Source organism: Dermacentor silvarum, chromosome 9 (genome assembly GCF_013339745.2).
Source record: "Dermacentor silvarum isolate Dsil-2018 chromosome 9, BIME_Dsil_1.4, whole genome shotgun sequence".
NCBI classification, from domain to species: Eukaryota; Metazoa; Arthropoda; class Arachnida; order Ixodida; family Ixodidae; genus Dermacentor; species Dermacentor silvarum.
Window position 1 is genome coordinate 131,058,100 of NC_051162.1, and position 23,749 is coordinate 131,081,848.

The 23,749-nt window shown below is 45.5% G+C and overlaps 1 protein-coding gene across 1 annotated transcript; it reads right to left on the reverse strand.

The window, feature by feature from the left end:
- Positions 1-1,891: 1,891 nt before the first annotated feature.
- On the reverse strand, positions 1,892-23,383 carry LOC119463901 (uncharacterized). The gene is made up of 6 exons (XM_037724722.1): positions 23,353-23,383; positions 21,871-21,888; positions 15,671-15,691; positions 9,121-9,416; positions 8,673-8,876; positions 1,892-2,164 (listed from the first exon to the last, which is right to left on the reverse strand). Exons 1-6 carry the CDS (start codon positions 23,381-23,383, stop codon positions 1,892-1,894), a joined length of 843 nt encoding a protein of 280 aa, XP_037580650.1.
- Positions 23,384-23,749: the final 366 nt, after the last annotated feature.

Consider the following 23,749-nt stretch of genomic DNA (forward strand, 5'->3'; position numbering starts at 1 on the left):
CACTGAAAGATAAGCATGGTAATATCATCAGCAATTTCGATGACATAGTAAAAGCAGCAGAAGAATTCTATACTGACCTGTACAGTACCCAAAACAGCCAAGCTACTTTCATTCGAAATAGGGATGAACCGGATACAGAGGCTCCTTCTATAACTAGCGATGAAGTTAGAAGGCTTGTAAGACATGACCAGGGGAAAAGCTGCTGGAGAAGATAGAATAACAGTAGATTTAATCAAAGATGGAGGAGATATCACGCTTGAAACTATCCCTGCTCCATATAGCTCTCTGCTAATTTGCTATCGCAATTGATACTTCGCCTTTCGGGCGAAACTGCGACTTTTTTATGTTGTGGAGCTCTAACCTTGTTAGTGATTCTGCTGCCGTGGATCCTAGAGACCGGAGGTGATGATGCCTCATTGGCCTTGCCTACACAGTTGGAGCCATCAGCTGGGAATTCGCGCGGTGGTTGTTTCACAGTGTGAACATCTTTGTTGTGGTTTCACCTGTGGTTTCAGTTGCTTGTCTCTCTATGTTGCTGGTTGTTCCGAGTTCTATTTGAGTTGCTCCTGTTTTTGTATGGCTGCTTCGGTGCTTCAAGCCATTTTACGTGCTTTTACAGCGAAGCTGTCTGTGGCTAGGGTTCTATGCATTTTTCGTGTCCGTCAACCGATCTGCGTGTGCAACAACTCAGCTCCCAAATTTTATGCAAGATCGTTTCTGTCTAAGCAAAACCTCATACGGCTCATCACTTGGATATGTATTTTGATTAAATTAATTATCAATAGGCACCATTTTCATGATCAGTAGACTCTCTGGTAGATAATAAGTGCTTCTCAAAGATTGACATCTGTGCGGCCCGGGTCGGCCATGTCTACGTTCACACACCCCTCTCTTTTCGTCGTTCCAAGCTCGTGCCTCGTTTCCTTGCGCTCCGCGGGCCCCGGGGCGGTGGCACTGTCGTGCGTTGTCGTATAGTGCGCACTCCCGAGGAGCAGCGCGCCTACGAATAGCGACGGCGAGAACAGATGCGAGAATGCAATCGGCGGCGGCGGGCGGCAAACACCAATGAAGATCGTTCCCGAGAGGGAGACGACGCCATTCGTGTGCTCTGTCGTGTGCCAAAAAGCTTCGCTGGTCACCCACCTTTCTTTTTGCCTTACTGTGTTCAAGACATCAAACGACTGTATTACGTTTTATTGCGATAGCAATTACATGGACGCTCAAGGCGCATTTCTGCTGTCGTCGTCGCCGCCGCCGTGAGGTTCCGCATAAAGTCCAAGGGCGATAAAATCGTCGCCACGCGCCGTATGCTGTATGTGCGAGAGGGAGCCGGTGATCGCGGCTCAATCTCACCCGAAAGGGAGAAAGGCGGGCAGTAAGTGCGCCGTTACCGTAGCGCGCGCGGCACCCAACGTTGTGAGGCACCGGGGGGAGGGGAGGGAGAGGGGCGGCGTTTTACTCCGGCTGCAACTGCGTATAAGACTGCGTACGGTCGCCGGCCGTATCATGAGTGCGATATGCGTTGCGGGCAGTGTCTAGGGGCCTCGGCGGCTCGTAGCGTTGTGCGTGCTGTGTGTTCTCGGCGCTCAGTTTGCGTTGAAGCGATAAATCGTACGAAGGTCACTTCGCTCGCTGCTGCTGCGGCTTTCCTCACGCCATTTGACAACGACTGTGCGCGGTCATCGAGTGTAATGTGTTCATGTTTGCTGTGCGCGCTTACACCACGCTTGTTAATTTAGTTAGCAAGCGAACGTTTAAAAGTTGATATGGCCGATAAAAGTACTATTCTTACTTTGTATAGCTGACCACTAATTTGCTATCGCAATCGATGCTTCGCCTTTCGGGCGGAACTGCGACCTTTTATATGGCTTGTAGAGGGCGTCGAACTATTCTAATAGGCATAGGTAACTTGATCCATCGGCTGCACGCAGTCGGCCTTAGGAGGTGCGGGGAAATGTCTGGCCGACGCGGCGGCCGTGCGCACCGAGAACACTGGGGGCTTTTTTTTCGTGGCTGCGGGTTTGGTGGCGTACTCAAAGGCTTGTTCGTAGATCGTGTGCGCTTCTTTCCAGTCCTCCCAGGCTTGTTGCGGGTTGTCGCCATGCTCAAAGTGTGCCGGTGGTTGCAGGAATGCGTTGGCCATAGTTGCGGAGTGGTTCCGCAACTATGTAGGATCCACGGCAGCAGGATCACAAACATGATTTTTTTCTGGGAAAGTTTAGAGCTCCACAACATAAATACTCCGATGCTATGTTATGTTGTGTTGTTGCTGGAGCGAGTCGGACACGGGACAAAGCGAGTCGAGAGCAGAAGTGAACGGTGTTCATTCAGGCTGTACAGATTCAAGACGCGTTACATAGGTGACGCGAGCTGTCGGTTAAATTTAAATACGTCGAATAGATGGCAGGAGAAGAGGAAGCGATGCGCATATAACACTTTCCTTGTGTCTAAGCGTATTAATGAAGCACCCAAAAGTCACCGGAGTGTCCGTGTTCTGCAAACTATAGCCTGGCATTTATTGAATAAAGAAACCATGCACAGGAATAAATTCTGTCGGTCGGTTGAAATAGTTTTTTTCAGCATACATAATGAACGATTTACGTCGAAAAAAAGATAGCTGTACATCTGATAATGTGAGGGTCAACTCGAATGCAATTCCGCTCGGCTCAGGGTCCTCCTAGAATGCTTTAGAGGCGCACAATGCGTTCTCACCACCGTAGGGCGCCTGCGCATTTCTAGTGACGCATATTGAGGAGTGCGTGTTTTGACGAGTGCGCGTGGCATCAAGTACACGTCACACTACGGTGCCAATAGTCCAGTATAAAAATTTTCCCGTTCAAAAAATTTTTTAAATATTGTCTCCGGTAGCTAGCACAATTATAGTTCATGAGCTGGTATAGTCGAAGAGGCGTACATTACTTGCACAAAAAAATTGAAATGCATAATCGACTTACTAACCAAAAATTATAATTAGGTTTTTAACTAATTACCTTTGGGTCAAATTGCAATTTACAAATTATGGACGTGGAATTCGCAAGGAAGATCGACTTGCAACGAATTCTCAGGATGACACCAGTTTCAAGGTATTAATTCCCGTACTTTGCAGACAAATGCATTGGCGTTCCAGTTAATTTCCTAACAAAACGTCTTTCATGCATTGAAGCACAAACGTAAGTGGACCGCCAATGCATTTCTCCGCAAAGTTCGGAAATTAATGTCTCGGAACTGGTGTCATTCTGAGAATATTCTCAGGATGACACCAGGATCCATTTGCAACGAATATTCGTTGCAAATGGATCCGCCTTGAGAACTCCACGGCTGGAATTTGTAAATTGCTATATGGGCCATAAGGTAACTGGTTAAAAACTTCATTAGTGATTTTGTGTTAATTAGTCGATTATGCATTTAATTTTTTGTGCAAGTACAATCCGCATCTTCGAGTATAGACCAGCTCATGAACTAGAATTGTAGTATATGCCACAGGCAACATTTAAAAAGTTTTGAAAGTGTTCACTGAAACTCCCGGTATACCTAAATGTATGCGGAGCCCCGCTGCGACGCCGGTGACGATGGCAAAAATTCGCTTGGAGTGTCCATATAATTGCTATCGTAATATAATGGTAGGCTTAATATTACAAGACAGGAAGACAGCGGTGTGTATTGGGGAGCCAACGGGGGTTCCCGGTATTCTAGTTTGCATTACGAGAAAAAATTGGAGCTGGGCCGGCCATGTAATCCACAGGGCAGTAAACCAGTGGTCTATTAAAGGGCCCCTTTTTTGAACATTTCAAGTAAACACGCGCATCGAGTTCAGAATGCCGTCACGATCGACGATGCCAAACGTGGCCGCGCTACGCGCCGCGGGCGCCCCACAAAATTTAAAAAAAAAAAACAAAAAAAAAACAATTCCGTCCTCCTCTACCGGCCTTTCCGGTATCCCCAGCGGTCGTCACGATGTCACCAGGGTGGATCTGGTGATGTCAACTGGGTCGACGATGTCGATTGGTCGAACAAGAACCTACGACTTCCGGTTAGTGTGCTAGCAGGTACGCGCGCTCCCTGCTCTTCCTCGCCGTGTTGCTCGCTTGTGCGCCCTTGCGAATCGGTATAATTACAGCCCGCAACGCAAGTGCCAAATCGCTCGCGTTCCAACACAGTCGTGCTCGGCGGTCCTGATTAGCTGCGCGAACAGAGTGCGACAGTGTTGGCCTTTCTAGACGTGCGCGCAACACAGGGTCCACAGCGGCACGCTCCGCGCGACCACGGGCCGGCACGGAAGCAACAGCGGGTAGCCGAGAAGCGCCGAGTCGCGGCTGAAGCAGGCGGTGGACAGTCGGGCTAGTTTCGGTATTGGCAATAAAGCGTCGCCATGACACTGGTAGCAAAAGGAAAATTCAGTAACTTTTGCATATGTGGCTCTATCTTTTCAACCTACCTAGCAATATAGTAAAGTCATGCAATTATGTGTAGAAATAAAATGTGTTGTTGGCTATTTTCTTTTTTTTAGCACGCTATATTTTTATTTAGTCGCTTCACATGTTGCGCGAAGAGGCGGCGCTTTCGCTCTTATCGCTTCGGCTGCCATTCCGGTCGTCTGCTCCTGCCGCTCTCTGCACCTTGGCACACGTGCACGCCTTTGCCTTCTATTGCGCGCTGCAACATTTTGTTTCTGCATCGGCCGGTGGCTCCAGCGACGTACGAAAAATAGAAGTAAGGCCGCAAGACGTTTCCGCGCGGCTCTGTGGTTGACGAGCACGGGAAGGGACAGCAGGGCCACTTTCTTCCGCTTCCAAGAGAATGAAAGGTAAGCACGCTTTTTATGCAGTTGCTATTAGCGATAGCCGCTAACCTTATCGAAACGGCTGTAAGACGGAAGGAAGAGTATTCCGTACGTGGGGTATATTTCTCTGTGGTGTGTAAATACATTGAAGTTACCTATCGACAGCAGCTTCTGAGGCGAGTGAGTGCTAGCTGAACCGCTGACGGGAATTGCGTTTCGTTATATCTCGGCGACTGCAGTTCGCTTTATGGAATAACCTGATAACTTTGCTGAAGATCGTTGAATGCTTGCTGCACGGACGAAGCGGTTAAGTTAGAGACTTGCCTGTTCTTCGTTGGACATTGCAAGTCACCTAGAGCTTCACAAGGTGCGGAGACCAATTGAAGGTGCACTGCACTAGTGCAGAAAGCAGTGCAAGCACCGTTTCCTTCGCGTTCGTGCTACGGCGCCTGGTGCATTTTAAGTTGTCCCGCGAAATCTGTTGCGAAAAAAAGAAAAAGAAAGAAAACGCCTGCTTGTCTGTTCTTCTTTATCGAATATTCATCTGCGATGTGCGATGTTCGCGGTTGTTAACTGAGAACAAAGCAGGCGAGCAGTTTTTGTTCAAAACGAACGAATTTACCTTCGGGTCAAGTCGCGCTGGCGCGCAATGCGTACGAAGGTGCTTACGTCGGCGCTGAGCGAACCACTCGCTCCGGTGTTCCCGCAAGTCCCCCTGTGCAAAACAAATTGGTCTATAATATGAAATGCTCATAGACCGTTTACCAGTGGCTTACAACATCTGGAAGATCGTCTTCCAGTAATAGGCGTTCTGCAGAACTAGGAAGACGAGGAGTATACAAATAGGTTGAACAAACTAATCCGTCATTGCGTTATTGACAAGTGGATAGGAAATTTAGTGATGAATGTAATTTAGCTGTAAGAAACTGATCAGTGTTTTCAGGCAGCTGTTGAGAAAGCTGCGTACCAAACCTGTTATTGCAATATAGTAGCAGTTAAAATAAGAATTTGGATTGTTAAATTTTTGCCATATATTTAGCATAAATCCTACAATAAAATATAATTAGAGTTGACGTACATGAATTGAAGGCACTGTTTTGTGGAAAGAGCGCTGAAATTTGTTCCTGCAATTGCGTTGTGTGTAAGCATAAAACTTATCCAGACCACAGCTCCAGCTCGGGTAACTCCACCTCGTCTGTGTTAGGGTATGGCAAATGTGCTGCCGTCAGTCTTTCAACCGGTCTCGCTTAATGATATTTTTGAATGAGTAATCACAGATAACTAGCAAGCAAGCCAAACGATTTGCGTTGGTAAGATAGCCTCATGCGAAGTAAAAAAAACATGACTTGTGCTATTCAGAAATTGTAAGAAGCTTTATGTATATGCGCCTATAGAATTTGAAGTTTGTACTGTAGATGCGAGATACTCAGGTCTGCAATATTCTTTTGTGTATTGTATCTCTTGCTGTACAAATGTTGTTAATAAAATTGCAAAATAAAGCACATTTCACTGTCTGTTATTCTCCTGCCGAAACGCAATAGCCACAGGCTATGGCATGCTGGCTCACGTATCATGACGGAATAGGGTAAAATTTTAGCAAACACACATGTACTGCTAGCATTTATTCAATACACGAACCACACACGCAAAAAGGAAAGTGTCATTACAAAAAGGAACAGGCTGAAAATGACAGCCGTTAGAATAATGCGGAGTGTAGCAGCAAACGGAACTCGTGCTAGTTTCCTTTTTCGTCTGCCGAGAAAATCGCACACTCGTCGAGCGCATTGTAAATAAGCGGGATGGCCGCCACCCCCTTGCGCATCAGCAAAACCGTTGCCATAACAGCAGGCTTCATTTTTTTTTTTTCGTTTTTGTTTTTCTCACAAGCATGGCCTACCAAGCACCAGGGGAGAAATTGGCGCTCGTGATGCAATTCCCGTTTACCTGGGGGGGTATACCAGCTGACCTAGCCGTGGCTAAGGGCCGTCCATGTTACCGGCAGGGTAACTTGCCGCACACCTTTTGCCATTCGAGGGCTGCCGTTCGATGGCGGTTTTGCTCGCGAACGGCAAGATTTCCTTGACGTAGAGGGGACGAGACCGGGACTCATTTGTGCGGCAGCCTCACCGCTGCTGATCGCTCGACGGCGCCGATATCGTCGCTAGGCCTTTCCCGGTTCCCTTGAAAGCTAAAGCGGACTTCTACTCTGCCAACAACCGCGCTCGTCGCTCGTCCGCACCGTCTCTTATCTCCACACGGCTCTGACCTTTATGCGTCGTGCATTCGCCGCTCAGTTTCCGTTGAAGCGATAGACCGCACGTACCTTCGCCCGCTGCGGCGTATGCTTGCTGCCAGCGTTTTGACAGTCGTTGTCTGCAGTCATTCAGTGTGATCTATTCGTGTTTGTTTGTGCGCGCTCACACCACGCTTGTTCATTCAGTCAGCAATAGTCGGGCCACATTTTCCAACGCACGCTACACATGCAATGCTGCCCGGATCGGCAGTGCAGCGCTACAGGTGTGTCCCTTCGCACGCGCTGCCCACGGGAAGCGCTTATCATCAACACCACCGTTTCACACGCGCCTCCTCGTGGTCATCGAGTCTCTCTTCATGTCGGTCTACTTACGCCGCAGCACACCTGCTTACTTAATCAGCTCATGTTTACTACAATTCATATTGCTACCAAAGCCGCTCACCTTACTTCGTATGACATTGCTGTGTTGCTGTCGCATTCATTGCTTCACCCTTAGGGCGAAACTGTGACATTTTTTGACGAGATCAGAACCGGAAACTCATCGAGCAGCGTCGGAAGTCTTTACCACCTTCTCGCCTCGCAACGTTTTTATATAAATACGCATTTGGTGCCGCAGCTAAACGTCCCCTCCCTCCCGTCCCCCCACTACCTTTCGCGTGACGGAATAAATCGCGTTTGCTCTATATATTTCGTGATTATAAAGGAGGAAAGAGACGCTTAATTCTGCAGCCCTTTAGGGAGCACGGCGCAGAACGCGCGTTTGTTCGCCGCCGTGCGTTCGCTCCCCGTGAAAGCGTGCGTCCCTCGCGCCCTTTCACTCGCACATACAGCGTCCAGCGCGCGGCGAGGATTTCATCGCTGTTGACGTCATACGGAACCTCACGGCGACGGCGACGGCAGAAATCATCTTTGAGTGTCCATATAATTGCTATCGCAATAAAAGAACAGAATCGAAAGAAACAACAGCATTCAAACCATGTCCCCATTTCTTGCGTAAGAGAGAAAAATGATCTACGACTGCAAAATTAGAGGTTCGCAAATCAGGGAAAATCTGGGGTGGAAGTTGCTGGGCACACGGAGAATAATAATCAGGTTAAATCTTTTACACAACATCAACAGCGGTAACACAGGAATCGACAAGAACATATATTTAAAACAACCTCATTATCAGTCTAAGAGACACGGCAATTCCAAGAAAATAAGGCCTTACCAAAATGGTATTAATGTGTCTAAGTTTTCATTCTTTCCGCCAAAAATTGCAGTATGGTATTTACTCCTGGATGAGATAGTGTGCGCACCTAATTTTTCATCTGCCATAGATAACTTTACATGAATCTGTTTTAGACAATACTTCCATTGTAATGTTTTATGCATTGTGTAACAAATTTTATAACGGGATGTTTTTGGGATTGGATGTGTCGCCTTCCTCTCTAATCACGATGATTGTATTTTAGTACTATAAGTAATTTCGTGCTGTTTTTCGCGAATTTTAATCTTTGACCTTTATGTTTGTAATTACCCTCCTACGATAATGCCCAGCTCGGGCGCTGTAGGTATTTGTAATAAATAAAATAAATAAATGAAAATATAAAAATATTTTAAACACCTGTGCTTTCCTAACACATTGAAGCCACCCACCTTGTATGCATCTTTGATAGTGCCAGTGATATTCATGATCTCGTAATCGATATCCAAAAAACCAAACGCCATAATGTTTTCGTTCTTATTCAGATCCATCAAAGACTGCTCGAGCTTGTCGAAATGTTCCGTCACGGTCTTGGGGCCATCGGGCCAGGGAACCACGATGCTGATTCCCGCCGTGAAATTGCCTTTTTTAATTGCCTGCAAGGAACAAACAACGTGAGGTGTAATACGTTTATGCGCGTATCGTCAAGCCGTCTGGTGTTAGTGAATGATAACGCCACTGAATTTCGGAAATGCTGTGCTTTGTATATGTGAAACAATATAGAGTTCCACCTGGTTACAATTAAGATCGCATAGATCCAAAATAAAAATCCGAAGCATGACTCTGGAGCCATGCACCTTTGTACCTGACGCACACTTCCGTCCATACGTCTCCACTCACCTGTCTGAATACCTGCCAGCTATAGGATCCGAGGCCGGGCTTGAGCTCATTTCTAATGCGAACGAACCCGCTGTAGATGGCGACGTCACAGAAGCCAGAAGTCAGAGCGTGATCATTGGTCAGACGGTCGCCTGTGACACAGTACACATACTTCTTCGGAGGCGGTGGTGTGGTAGAAGACATAGGGCTCGTAGGTTCCGGTGTGCTGCCGGTCACCATAGGTGGTTCAGAAGTCATCTCTTCAACTGATGCCGAAACCGTTTTGCTCATTTCTGTGACTGTCGTGCGTTTTACGGCTGCAAATAAACAATACGAACCTGTGTTAAAAAAGATATAACGGAGGGAAAGAAGAAAGGTTAAAGAAGAGAGGAGAGAAATAAAAAGAAATGAGAGAAAAAAAGAGATAGGGTTAAAAAATTGAAGGACGCTTAAGCTTCGCCTTTAAGAGTGGAATGCGATAGTATTCAAAGATCCCTCAATGCTTGTCAGGCTTCCCGGCAACTGCAGCTTTCTTTTTATTGCGATAGCAATTATATGGACACTTCAACCGGATTTATGCCGTCGCCGTCGTCGCCGTCGCCGTCGCCGTGAGGTTCCCTATAGATAAAATCTTCGCCGCGCGCCGTATGCCCGAGCGGAAGTGTGCGGGGACGCGCGCTATCACGGAGAACGAACGCACTCAATCACCCACGCGCAAGCAAGGAAGCGGGAAGCCAGCGCCGGAGGGAGCGCGGGAGGGGGGGGGGGGGCGCACTTCTACTCTGCCAACAACCGCGCTCGTCGCTCGCTCACCCGCACCGTCTCTTATCTCCACACGGCTCTGACCTTAATGTGCCGTGCATTCGCCGCTCAGTTTCCGTTGAAGCGATAGACCGCATGTACCTTCGCCCGCTGCGGCGTATATGCGCTTGCTGCCAGCGTTTTGACAGTCGTTGTCTGCAGTCATTCAGTGTGATCTATTCATGTTTGTTTGTGCGCGCTCACACCACAGTTAGTAACAGTCGGGCCACATTTTCCAACGCACGCTACACATGCAATGCTGCCCGGATCGGCAGTGCAGCGCTACAGGTGTGTCCCTTCGCACGCGCTGCCCACGGGCAGCGCTTCTCATCAACACCACCGTTTCACACGCGCCTTCTCGTGGTCATCGAGTCTCTCTTCATGTCGGTCTACTTACGCCGCAGCACACCTGCTATACTTAATCAGCTCATGTTTACTACAATTCATATTGCTACCAAAGCCGCTCACCTTACTTCGTATGACATTGCTGTGTTGCTATCGCATTCATTGCTTCGCCCTTAGGGCGAAACTGTGACATTTTTCGCCACCTTAGCCTCTGCGCGCCGCTCTTGGTATGGTAGAAATGCTGGAAAAGGGGTTTCCTCGTTACTGAATTACGTTTCCTCGTGCATTCAAATTACAATCCGACGCTATCATGTCTGTAGGTTATATATGGTTAAGTCACACTTTACGATTTTTCTGACGGATTTTACTTTGAGAAATTCAATTGTGTTAACTACGCCTCTGCGCTACGCGGAGCGCTTTATGCCGGGTTTCAGGACTGCTTTCCGGCAGCGGATGCAAGGGATGTGAATGTGACGTCGGCTCCAGCGACACCATCTAGGAGCGGTGACGCTAAGTACTGCATCGTGACACCAACGAGCGCCGACAGGGAGCGCTTCGGTAGTCACAGTTAACCAAAGATCAGTAGGCCGGTTGGCTTTGGGAGCCCATGGTAAAACTACAAATTAGGCAGTGAAAGGCGACATGGGTTGGGCCTCTTTTGAAGTCAGAGAAGCACAGAGCAAAATTTAGTTTGAAGAAAGACTCTGGAACATGGATGAAAATAAATGGGTGCCTAAAGTGCTCAAGTATCTGTATCTGAAAAGCGTGGACACAGAATGGAGGAAGAGGTCAAGAAAGTTGGCAGCTAAGTACAGGATAATTCAAACTGTAAATAGAAAACCAGGAGTCATCAGAAAGAAAGTGAGATATATAGAGACCAGTGAATTGGATGCAAAGAATGGAAACAAAAAGGACAATGGATATTTACAAGAATGAGAAGAAAGAAATTAGGAAGGGAAATATGTGCGATAACACAAAGAGAAGTGCCTTGCTATTTGAGGCTCGAGCCGGTTGCCTAAGGACCAAAACATACCGGAGCAAATATTCGGAACTACGATGAGACATGTGTATGCTGCAGCAAAGATCCGGAGACCACTCAGCACATCCTAATGAAATGTGAAACGATTAACCCAGTGAGAACAGTAGGTAACGTACACCTTCAAGAAGCGCTTGGGTTTAAAGTGGACGGAAGCATCAACCGGTCAGCAGTCGAGATAAGCTAGAGACGTTTCCAGTATTGGCGGAAAGAAAGCAGCGAAGAGATTGATACGACCTGATGTGATCGCTTAGTCATAGGTAGAGATACAAGGTAGATCTCAACTGCTGACTAGTTAATGCTTCCGTCAAGCGCTTCTGGAAGGTGTACGTTATCTATTGGTATCACTGAGTGAATGCCTTCGCATTTCATTGGGATGCGCTGAGTGGTCTCGGTATTTTTGCTGCAGCATACACATGCCTCGGACTCAGGCGAGCGCCGCGCCACCTGGTGCGTAGTCAATGGAAAAGGAGGCTGGCGGTGCAGCGCACTGGAATGATGTCTGCACATCTGGCGCTTGGCCGTCAGCAGGTGCACTTCGCTGCAGTGCATGTACGGAAACGTGTCGCGCGTTAAGATTGATAGTCGCGTTAGTTTCTTCATTTCTGTTCTGTGTGCTGTGTAGTTAAAGGTAACAGTGCACGCCGACCCTTCTACGAGTGGCACCAGTGATCCTGTACAAGAGCATCGACGGAAGTATTCCGAGGCTATGCGACGGAATAGTGTAGCATGTCCTATCATTCCATTCAAAACAGCCAGAACGTGCAGAAGTGGCAGAACAGGGGAAAACTATACTCCGTTCCATACATATAGCAGTCAACGCTGTGGAAGCTACGCCAGAAGTTCGGTAAAGAAAAGTGTTCCGTACGTCTATGCTGCGCTGGGCGTTTCATCCATGCTTCGTTGCGCGCCGACAGCGTTCGCTCGCGCGAGATTGCATGTGAGGCTCCTCGCGGCGGGTTGCAAATAAAAAAAAACGAAAATAACAACAATTAAAAAGATCTAAAACAACGCATTAGCAGCCGTATACCGCAGTGTGTTTGTTTCTAAGCATTAAAATGCTGGCTCTCCCGTAATCGAGAGTATAGATGTAAGCATAAAATGGCTGCCATGTGGCGTCTTTTGCTGCCTGTGGTGCCGCCGCCTTCAACCGCTTTTCATCGAACAATGCAACGTGCTCAGCGTCTGTCTCTACTCAGCGTCTGTCTCTTCGTGTCGCGGACCGCTCACGACTCACGGGCCGCTGGCGTTCAAGAGAGCAGACAACCCTGTCTCAGCGCCAAAAGATGTATGGTGTCCTCTATCTGCTATTGGAAATGACAAATAAACCTTCAGCGTACTAGAAGTAACCGCTTGAGTGATATTGTGAACAAACATTAGGAAGAAAACGGAAGCGATATTTTTGGTAACTTGTTTGGGAAGTAGCTAGCGTATGTAATGCGGTCCTGTACAAAGGGTTAGGGGCCAAGACCTAGATGATTTTCTAAACTTTGGACTGGCTGCCCGCATGATCTCTTCTTGTTCTCGCAACGATGCCCGGATGTTCTCGTTTGAGTGCCCGGATAACGGCTATGGCTTTTGGCTCAAGGTCACTTGAAAGTCATCGACAACGGGAGCTAAAACGCTTAAAACTTGTTTTATTGAATACTGAGCCTATATAAAAAATGGTTGCGCACAATTGGGGTAAAAAAAATGTGGGCAGTTTGCACTAGTGGTGCAAGGCTGGGTCACAGCGGAGCTAGTCTCCGCTTTTGGTAAGTGTTGCAAGGTGTGACCAGGTGTGACCAGAGCGCATGTGACCGGATTTAGCGAATAGGGGCTCGAGCGGCGCATTCAATCAGATGCGCAACTCTGCTACCCAAGGGGAGGATATACAATAACTCTACGGCAGCCTAAAGACCAGGGGCATTACGGCAGCCGCATGCGGAGGCGAAGTTGGAGAAAAAAAGAAAGCCGCAGTTGGGGGGGGAGCTTGAGAAACAGTCAGGGATCTTTGAATGCTATCGCGTTCCACTCTTAAAGGCGTAGCTTAAGAATCCTCCAATTGTTTTTTTTTTTTTTTTTTGGCTTAATCTACGCATCAGTCGGCAGTGCCGCGTATCTTCGCATAATGAAAAAAAAAAACCTTGTAATCACTTTTTTGGGTGTACTGATAGCCCGTGCCGCTAAATCCTTGGCCATCGTCGCCTGCACTTCCTGAATACTCCTCCTCTGCGGGACCTGCATCATACGCGCAATTTTACTCATCAGCGTCAACCTACCTTAAACAGACAATAAAGAGAACAGTAAAAACTTTCTAGATTAGAAAATAAAGGCGGGTGTTACAGATAAATGAGTCTTGATAAGGCAGAAGTAGAGGCAATAACGAAGGACAAGCTTCGACGTCACCTCGAAGTTCTCGCATCCGTGAAGTCATGCATTATTCGGCGTCCGCACAGGACCTATTCAATTACTTATCGGTAATTATGGACTACATTATATTCTAAAAGAGCCGTAAGCTTGAACTTTACAAGTTTTGAAAACATTTACTTTGTCACGATCGACGGCCAAAATACAAGAATCGTTGAAAAGTATACGAGGTCCCACCGGAGCTGAGGCCGCCGCACGAAATTGAGAATATGAAAATTGGGCTCCTGTGTTCTGCCACGAAACTAACGAATATCAAATTTTGAAAAATGCCTTGACCTTAGTATTTTTAGTGCCCCCGTATTTCAAGAACAACGACAATGAAGTGTTGTACCAATGTTCAGGTTGAACACGACTGGAATACTTAACACTCAAAAGAAATAACCTACAGATATTGAAGTCAACATTAAAAAAATGCCTTCTGCGTATGTTTCCAGCCAGCCGATGGCTGTAACTGCTTATTAAACTGTGCTGCATATAACTTAGGCCCACTGTTGTAGCAGCCAACACAGAGTTTTTTTTTTTTTTCGACCGAGCAGTGTCTATACACTATTTTCCTGCTTCGAAGTGTTAAGACAATTCGTATAACACGTGCCTGGGGTTATAACACGTGGCTGTAGTATATGCGCGTCACTCTGTGCCTAATGCATCGATACATATTCAGCTTTAATAAATGCAATTCTAATTATAATATACAGGTTACATAAACAGACCTAAGGCGCCTCCGAAACGCCAGTGAAAGTTTCCATAGGTGGACCTTATCTTTGTCAAAGGCCTTTCACAAAGATAGCTCCACCTATCGAAACGTTTGCCTGTATTCCTGAGGCACTTTATCCCTGTTTATGTAACTTCGATATGTGCTACTTCGCCTGTTGGCCCCTTCTTGATTTTGATAATCTTTATTAGAGATTTAATGTAAAAACTGTTCTTGAACAATGTCTGGAACACGCTTTATAGCGACAGTAGCTGTAAGTTCGGTGCCTTCGTCTGTGTGTCGTGCCACGACACCACCTCAAATAAAGTAGACAAGAAGAAAAAAACAAGCGCTAGGTTAAGAACAAATTATATTTATCAGCTGGCTGTTCTGTTGCCTATGTACTCTTTAGCAGGAACATATCGCTGAACCTTTTAATAGCTTTTGGCAATTTACGACATACGTCCGGCGCATTTGAACCAATGATCACATTTAAGCACTTTTGTTTTTCTTTTATGTTTACACACGCCTGGGGCAATATCACACTGGCGGCAGTCTGCATCTAATGTAACGTTCCCGTTTTCAGCGTATTTCTTTCCGACGTGCTTACGGAGGAGTATATAGTAAAACTAAATCATTTAAGGCTTCTAGAGGTTTCCTTGAAAACTCTCATTCCAGTTAGTTGCTGCAACACGATTGACTGCGCCGGTGGAAAAAAAAAAGGGGGTGAAGGCCAATCTTCTGTTTTTTTAACCCTTTTTCGGTTATTAAAAAATCTACAACCAAAAATCGACAAAAAGGCAGGACTTCTCTCAGAAATGGGAGTGGCGAGTGTCAGCAATGCTAATTACATTATTTGCCGACATTGATGCCGCAGATTAACATTGTTCTCTCATATACGGGTGGTTTTTGTATTGCACCATAATGAATTTTTAACGATCGCATCTGGGCACAACGCACATTTATATTCTTTAAGCATAGCGTGTGCTACTATGCAAGAAGACGTAGAGGTTCCGTACTCGTTACAGGATAAATGACACGTTTTGGAAGTCACTGATGCTCTAAGAGCGTGAAGTCTTTCCAAAATGTTAAATATATACAGAAACTCTAGCGGCAGCTGTTCCCAATGCTTCAAAAACCGTTTGGGAAGGATTGACAAGAGGGTACGAAGCGCTTGAGATAATTTGTACATGTGTTACTGTTTGGCTCGTAAAATTTTCTCAAATTAAAAACAAAGCAAACATCATTGCAATGTTTGATGTCTGATGTGATTGATGCATAATGCTCACCTTCTTCCTTGTTGCCAGAACCTGCACGAGTGGGGAAAAAACACAAACAGCACTATTGAAATTTGTTTTTAACCAACTGCTTTATACCCACGGCTGTAACAGGAATTTTTCAGTAGCGTTTTGAGCGAGATTGCTCGGAAATGTCGCTCAAAACGCATACGTAATAGATAGGTTGCGGGTTCGGCTACCACCTGAAGGCAAGTTGTTTTTTCGTCCACTTTCATTATGCCTTAGCTTCTCATTTCTATCAAACTACAAATACATTTCCTTAATCTTTTCCTGGCTTCATTGTTGGCTTCGTGTGGTTGTTATTAACTAAAAATCGGGGCCCTCGGTTCCCCTCCTTCTCTTTCAATACATTCGGTATTTCCTCATATTAGAACCACTCGAGGGCCGGCTTCAAGCTTACAAAGATTACCGTGTAATTGTCTTTTATCTGACAGGCAGACCCCTTGCCTTTCGAATTTCCTCTTATAATACGTAATTATTTTTTTCGACGTTCTAAGAAAATAATATATCATTATTCTACAGCACTCTACGGGGCTGTTGGGAACTGTATCCGATCAATCGAGATGCGCTGGGCAATCGCCGACATTATTTTTTTTTCATTGTGCCTGCATAATCGGCTCGAGTCCCAACTGTGAGCTCCAAAAATAAAGCGGGTCAGTGTCTTAGTTTACTATGTGTTTCTAGAATATTCTGTTTTGCTGCGTAATTGTCCTGTAGTATGTTTAAGTAAGCAAACTGCAATTTACGCAGTATTCAGCGTTAATCTGCCGATCACGCCGTCAACAGATTGACACGCGTGCCATGTATACGCAGCAATACTCAGAAACAACGCACTGCAGTTATATGTTTTCGTTTCGTTATCATCATGATGACAGGATAGTCAGCTTGCACGAGTGTTCAAAACGTGCGTCACGTTAGGTGACTATCGTTGGAGCTGGATCAGTACGCCCCGCTGATGATTGCTTTCATCTTTATATCACTTTGTCAAGCTCACAAAGGAACGGCAGTTCGTGTACGAGTAGATAATATTCCATCTAAGATTCTGTTAAAGTTTCATTGAATGATAGTAATAAAGACAGTGATTCAAGGAAGATTACGTTACACCTATCTCTTTGTGGGAACGTGCCATGGCACCTACTATCAGTAGCAACGCTCATCTCTGTGGTAGAAATTTCAAGCCGATGGGCTCACAAACGGTGCAAGCGATCACGGCAATAGCCCGGGTTCGGCCACCCTTGTCATTGCCATTACCATAAGAGGGCGTTGCAAAAAAATATTGCAAAAAAGTTTGCCACTTTACAAGAATGTTGACTCAGTGGGCAGCAACTGTGCAAGCGTTCCCCTCGGGTTTGCCAAATTTGGTTACGGTGGCATGTGCAGTTTCACCAGAACAGCTAGCTAAACCTTGCAATACTCGTAAAACACCTTCAAAACGTTCCGGATGCGTAAATATTTTCAAATGCCCCAATTAAGCCACACACTTCGAACTTTGTCTGCCCGTAACATGCAATTTCTTCCTTTTCTTTTCCAAATAAAGACTGTTTCCTGGGGACACTGAGAAACATAGCATTTATTCCACGTGAAGTTCAAGTCGCATACGTATTTGCCATAGTATTCTCCCCACGTTCGCTAAATTTGATCTCGTTAGTACTTGTAGTTATTGCAAGGCAACGGTATATATATATATATATATATATATATATATATATATATATATTGCATCGCTTGTAGTACAGTCATAATGCTCCGGAGAACTTCTATATGTAATTTATTGCAAAGACCATAATTAGCCCACACATTTTGAACTTCGCCTGCACATCACCCATAATGTCAACCGTAGTTCTGCCCATTAAACAAGATTCCTTGTTTAGTTCACCGAGTCCACCGGAGAAATGGACTACGAACCTTGCTTGACGCATGGAAATGTGGAAAAACAAAGGCTCATTAATTACTTGCAATGTTGCTAGTTAAACCACGAACGTGAAGGCTTTGTCACGCATTAAACTTAACATTTCACCTATTTGCCCCGAATTTGAAGCTCTCGATCGTCTGCTACTGTTATACAGGAGTGTGAGAAGCATTGTGGATAACGGTAGTAGTTAGTCTTTTATTGTTCCAGACATGTAATACATCACATGGCTGAGGAGATGGGAAAAAAAACCACTGTATCGCGTCTTGACAAAGCTCACATCGCCCGTAAGCACATCAAGCAGTTGCATGCCGACGGATGATCCATTCGATGAGAATATTGCAAACAGTACTTTAAGCGAATACTATAACATAACTGAGATCTAAAATTCTACATTACCACAACTATTACAACGACAGTATGACACACCTGGAACGTTTGAATAAGTAACTTTCTGTAAAGGCTATATTTAACCTACACAGAATAAACATTTATCGTTAGTCAAGAGCGGCATACTTGCTACTTCAAGGAAATATAAGCAACGTGTCTTGCACAGTTTCCCCAGGTGTATGGGAAAAGAAACACGTACAAAAATTTGAAGAAGATGAGTACTAAGTAATTATTTTCAGTGCACCTATTTAACGTACAGACTTGAAACATTCAGAACGCATTACCAATGGAATGAGGCTCATTTCGTGTAAATACATTTCTCCAATTTTCGGGCTTCCTTCCGAATCGAGCGGGATACCTTTGCAAGGCATTCATATAACGCCTCTAAATTTGCATTTAACCTTTAATTGACATATACACTTCAAAACTTGCGTGCACATTTTCCTTAACATTCCCCACATTTCCTCAAAATCTTATCTTCGTGAGTGATTTAGTTTTTCGGTAAACTGTTAAAACCGGCAATATAACGTTTTTGAACGGTTCTAGTCGTATTAACACCTCCTCTGTAACATTTTGACGCTGCAATGGTGGTCTTACTGCCAGCCACGTGACACCTGCGTCCCCACGTTGAGCTTTGCACTGTACCAGCAATATTGATGCCACTGTGCAATTGGCCGCTGTGTTAGCGGAAGTGTTCAATATTATCAGGTCATTGAGGGCCTCATACCAGAAATATATTGGTGAGAATTTCAGTGCAGTACACTTACTGAAGGTGCCGGTGGCTAACAGGATGGCTCCTATCACAATGGCAGCGGCGACGCCGATAATTGCGATCCTCCTGAAGGAACCTCCTCCTGACCTTGAGCCATAAAGTGGTGGAAAGGAAGATTGAGCGACGGATCTTGTGACAATGTACGAACGGTCCAACACACTTGAAGCCACTGCGTCCCATTTAGCCGCATGACGCAAGTCAAGCAGGAATGCTTGAAAAATGCACGAAGTCCTTTCTTCTTTTGTTTAGCGAAATGGTGAGGGGGGGGGGGGGGAGTATTTCTACTAACTCAAGCACTGATGCTTTGTAGCATTTGAGACTCTACTTGACTTCTCGAGTGTTTTATCATTTTTTTTTCGTACTGCTCTTGCGGCTGTGTACGCGATGAAAATAGTCACGCGGTAGAGGTGGCGATAGGCAACAGCTTTAACGCCAAATTTATCACACCTCGCGGCTGCTGCTCACTGTGAGTCAATTTGTCAAAGAACGTAGAGACGTACATATAGGGCATCCAAAGCGATATAACGAGTTCTGGCGTGCCATTTAACCTGATAACGCGAAGCCAAATTCTTATTAACCACCCTGTATTTTTCTCGAGCCGCCGCGGCCAGTGGGGCTCTCTCTACAAGAGGGCTCCCCCCGAGTATAACCACACCAACCACTCTTCGTACAATAAAGTTTATTCTCTCTCTCTCTCAAGTACTGTGTGTTCAATTGTACAAGTCAAAGTTACCACTCATATTCACAAAGACGACTTTTTTTTTTTTTTTTTTTTTTACGCAGGGATGGTTCGTATAAGAGCGGGTACCAGTGAATCGTGATGTTAGTTAATTCTGGTTTTAATGGCGCAAAAGCGACAAAGGCCATGCTGTGCCAGTCACAAGACAATAAAAAACCAATGTTAGGGCAGTAAACGCTGTGTTACTTTATAGTTTATTTAAATAACCAGTTTCATCTAAAAAGTTGAACAACTCGGTGAATGGCACTAGCGGGTCGTCTCCTAATAGTAAGGTGGGGTGTAAAGGTATATGCAAGTTATCTAGATTGCGTATAAGTTTCCGTCTCTGTGTTTCGGTATGTGGACATGTCATAATAATGTGCATTACTGTAAGTGGTTCATGGCACTTCTCGCAAGTTGGTGGGTTTTCTTTTCGAAGTATAAAATTGTGTGTTAGATGTGTGTGCCCAATTTGAAGTCGACACAAGATTGGCCATATTATAAGAGGCGTTGGGCCAAATGTAAACATTTCTTACGAAAGCAACGCTTGGTGACTTCAGCCCCGCTATTTTTGGCATGATTAACAATAACGTTTAATGGGATAGCGAACCATATTTTCTTCAGCCTTGCGAGCACGCCAGATTGAGTGCGATGCGTATTGCGAAATATGTGTTCGCGAAAACATTTGTAGGTGGGAGCTCATATGAAGTGGCAGATCAGTTTTGTGGATGCCCACAAGTTTTGGTGGAAACCTCCTGAAAGTGAAAAAAAAAATGACATCCACCCGTCTTGTAGACGAAAGTTCGAAGGCAACCGATACGTGTTTACTTTTTTTTTTTTTTTTTTTGGGGGGGGGGGGGGGGGGGAAGAAAGCCACGCAGTTCATTCAAGAATCCCGGACCAGGTTGAATTCTTCTTCAACTACGAGATGCCCGCATGGGGGTTTCCTTTGTAGCTTCGCGGCTACAAGACGGGCGCTTTTCTGGCGCTTCCCGATATCGCCGGGGTGGATCTCGAGCTTTTGAAATTCGATTATAAATGTCTCAAATTAGGTCAGCTTTTTCAGTATATATTTTCTTTACGGTGGTGCAATAAAATGCTACTGCCTTCAAATATGACGTGTAAACAACTTTCCACGAGGTTTTAATAACAGCGGTAGTTGACAGATTTTTCTTCTTTACATTTCCAAGATTACGTTAATTGCAGCAAGAGATGTCCAACCTTGCCTAACAAGCTCTACAAAAGCGCCCCGTCCGCTACGCTAATAGCATTTTATTTATTCTGTATACATTAAAAATGAAACATCCTGCAAAAATAAATTTCAGGTTAGCACGATGAAGGAAGCAATAACACACCTTGCTGATGAGCAATGCTTACCGTGGTTCCGCTTCTCCTCCTGAAGCACCAATCGAAGCGTGTTTCATGAGGAGTGCGTTAAACTAAAGTGCTTCAACTGCTCCGCATAGTGAAAAGTAATGTAGCGCGAGAGATACGGACGAAATGAGAACACAGGCGCTTACTCACAGGTCACAATCTTGTTGAACAAACACGTGTATATAAGCAAGTAGTTATAATTTTACAGAAGCGATAAAATTGGCGATAAAGAAAGACTATTGTGAGCAGATGATATTTGAAAAAAAAACATAACGCCATCAATGGAAAAGGAATCACGAACAGGTCAGGTATGCGAGTCGCCTCTTTCGATGGCAAGAGTGTCCACGAGTCTTGTGCGTCACCTACATACCTGCGGCCGTCTTACAGATGGGCAACGTTAAGGTAGTATCACTTTCGGCAAACTATTTTATGAAAGCCTACAAGCGGAGTCATTGTCACTCCATCGTGCTGGTCGCCTCGTGATAGTTAAGTGACACTCCCTCTGAACTGGATTACGGAAGCCTTTGACCGCGCCGTCGTCAGCGGTCGTCAGCAAGGCGATGGTGGGAGCGCCAATCGAACGCCGCCTACTCAGTGACTAAGAAAGTCCGGAAAGTGCGTTGATTGGGCGATCCCGCCCCTGTGCATCGACATTTAATGTGCGTTTTAGTACAATTCTCCCTCATTTCTTTATAGTGTGGGCCTCAATTTTCAGTTCTCACCTGCGGCTTTAATTTCCCTTAATAAGTGGAATGTGGTCGCCACCTGATTGCGTATGTGTTTAAGGATTCTATGGCGCAGGTTCGGCCAGATGGCATCGTTGGTTCTTTGTAGTGCGTCAAACATGTAATGCGTTTATGTAGTGCGTCGCATATGAAATAATATTGGTATGCGTCATGCAATGCGATGTAACAATAAGTGTCACACTTTATGCATTCTTTTTTCTCTAGTAATGAACCAACTATGACAATTGAACATATGTATTTACGGAGAACGAATACTATGCACAAGACGGAGACGCTGCTTACCGAAGGCAGACGACTGCTCTGAAAGCCAAAGGGAAAACAGACATTATCACTGCTTTGCATGCCGAAGCTTGCACTAATGCGCCGGTCAATGACCCGTTGAAATTGTCATCTGCTACTATGTGTACGGATACTATGAGACGCCACCTTTGTTCCACGGTGTTTCATGTACAGCGGTGACATCCAAATCGACAGGTCAAGACTTCCGTCATTCGATCCCGACGGAAGCTAGCCATACATTTCCGAAGATACCGAATAGTTCCTTTCGAATACGAATAGTTAGTGTGAAATATTTGATTCGTATTCCAAACTTCGAATATTCGCTCATCCCTAAACGCAGCACTAGCGCTTGTGACCAAAACATAGCATAGGGTAAATAGGGCAGGCACAAAGATGAGCAAATAATGCGTAATTTAACGCAACCTTATGTCCACAAAATACAGTTGCAAAACCGTTATTCTGTAGAAAGCGTAGCATATTTAACACAATCGCCCTGCGAAGCACTTCAGTAGAGACACCAACGGGTAGGGAGCTATTGCATGGACACTGAGTTGAACAAGTGCCCACGACTGTCCTAGGAATGTAATTCGCGTGTTGGTAAAGTTGCATCTTTGGTTAGCAGCGCACTTCTCTCGCTTCCATGTACATCGTCGCGCTACTAACCAGAGATATCTTAGGAAATAATCGCAGAGCTTCCAAGTCTAGTGTAATTATTCGCAAGAAAGCAGTGATGAATGGTGTCCGGCGAGGTGACACAGCTGCTGCAGTATTATTCACTATACTCGTTTCGAAGAAGTATTAATGTGCTAACTTGGAAAGCAATAAAAGTCCTCATCAGTGGTGAATATATCGGCAGTTTGCAGCCTACCGATGACATTGTCATCTGCAACGACGGTGCCGATGACTGGCAATCAACGATTGGTGATTTATACCTGAAAATTTTAAGGCAAGGTTCAAGTGTCAGTGCGCTAACGACTTGAGCCCATATCAAGTCGCATATCATTGTACCGTCGCGTGTAAGCCTGTCAATATACTGATGCGCAAACCCAGTGGACCGTGTTGTCTATTCAAACACATGCACCGTGGTGTTTACCCACCCAAGTTGTTTGCTTGGTGAGACAACCCCTGCAAAAAATGGTGGGAAGAAGCACAAAAACACGTCGGCTCAGAAGCCGTGAGTGTTTGTGGCGTCTCATGTTTGTCCACTAAGTGCATAGTTGGTGTTCTGGCGTGTTGTGTCTCTAGCGTGTCTAAAATTCCCGTTCTAGAGTGCCGCAAATGCCTATACAGACAACTCATTATAAAAAGGCACTTCCCGAGCCGAGCGTAGGAAGACAGGCAGTACACAATGCTACACCTGCCGTATAGTTTCCTTTTAGAACAAACACGTCTTCAGACGCAGCACGCCGAGGTAATGAAATTAATGCACAACGTTGCATGAGTCTGCTATAACTTTTTTTTTAAATTATAAGTTCGTTTGCTTACCCGCAGTCGACATCTCAGACATCTGCGACATCGCAGCTGAAAATAGGCGACAGAGACGTCACAACAGAAAAACGTTGCACAGGATACTACTATAGCCACAGGTCAGCGGAAAGATAACAAATGAATACTGCTTACACTCGTCATCCATCTTGCAGGTTGTGTTGTCCTACGTCCAAAAGCGGAAGTGCGTTACGCGGCCGAAGAACAGAGATGACCGTTCGCTGCTTGGTTTGGTTTGGTGCCTGTAGATATAGCACAACCCACTACGGGGGATTGGCCATGAATCGCTGCGATGACGGCTGAAACTTTCAAACGAAGCTTCTTCTTCTACTTCTTCTTCTTGTTCCCTAATGAAATGGCGCAACCCACTCGGGGGGATCGGCCGGTGAAAAAAATG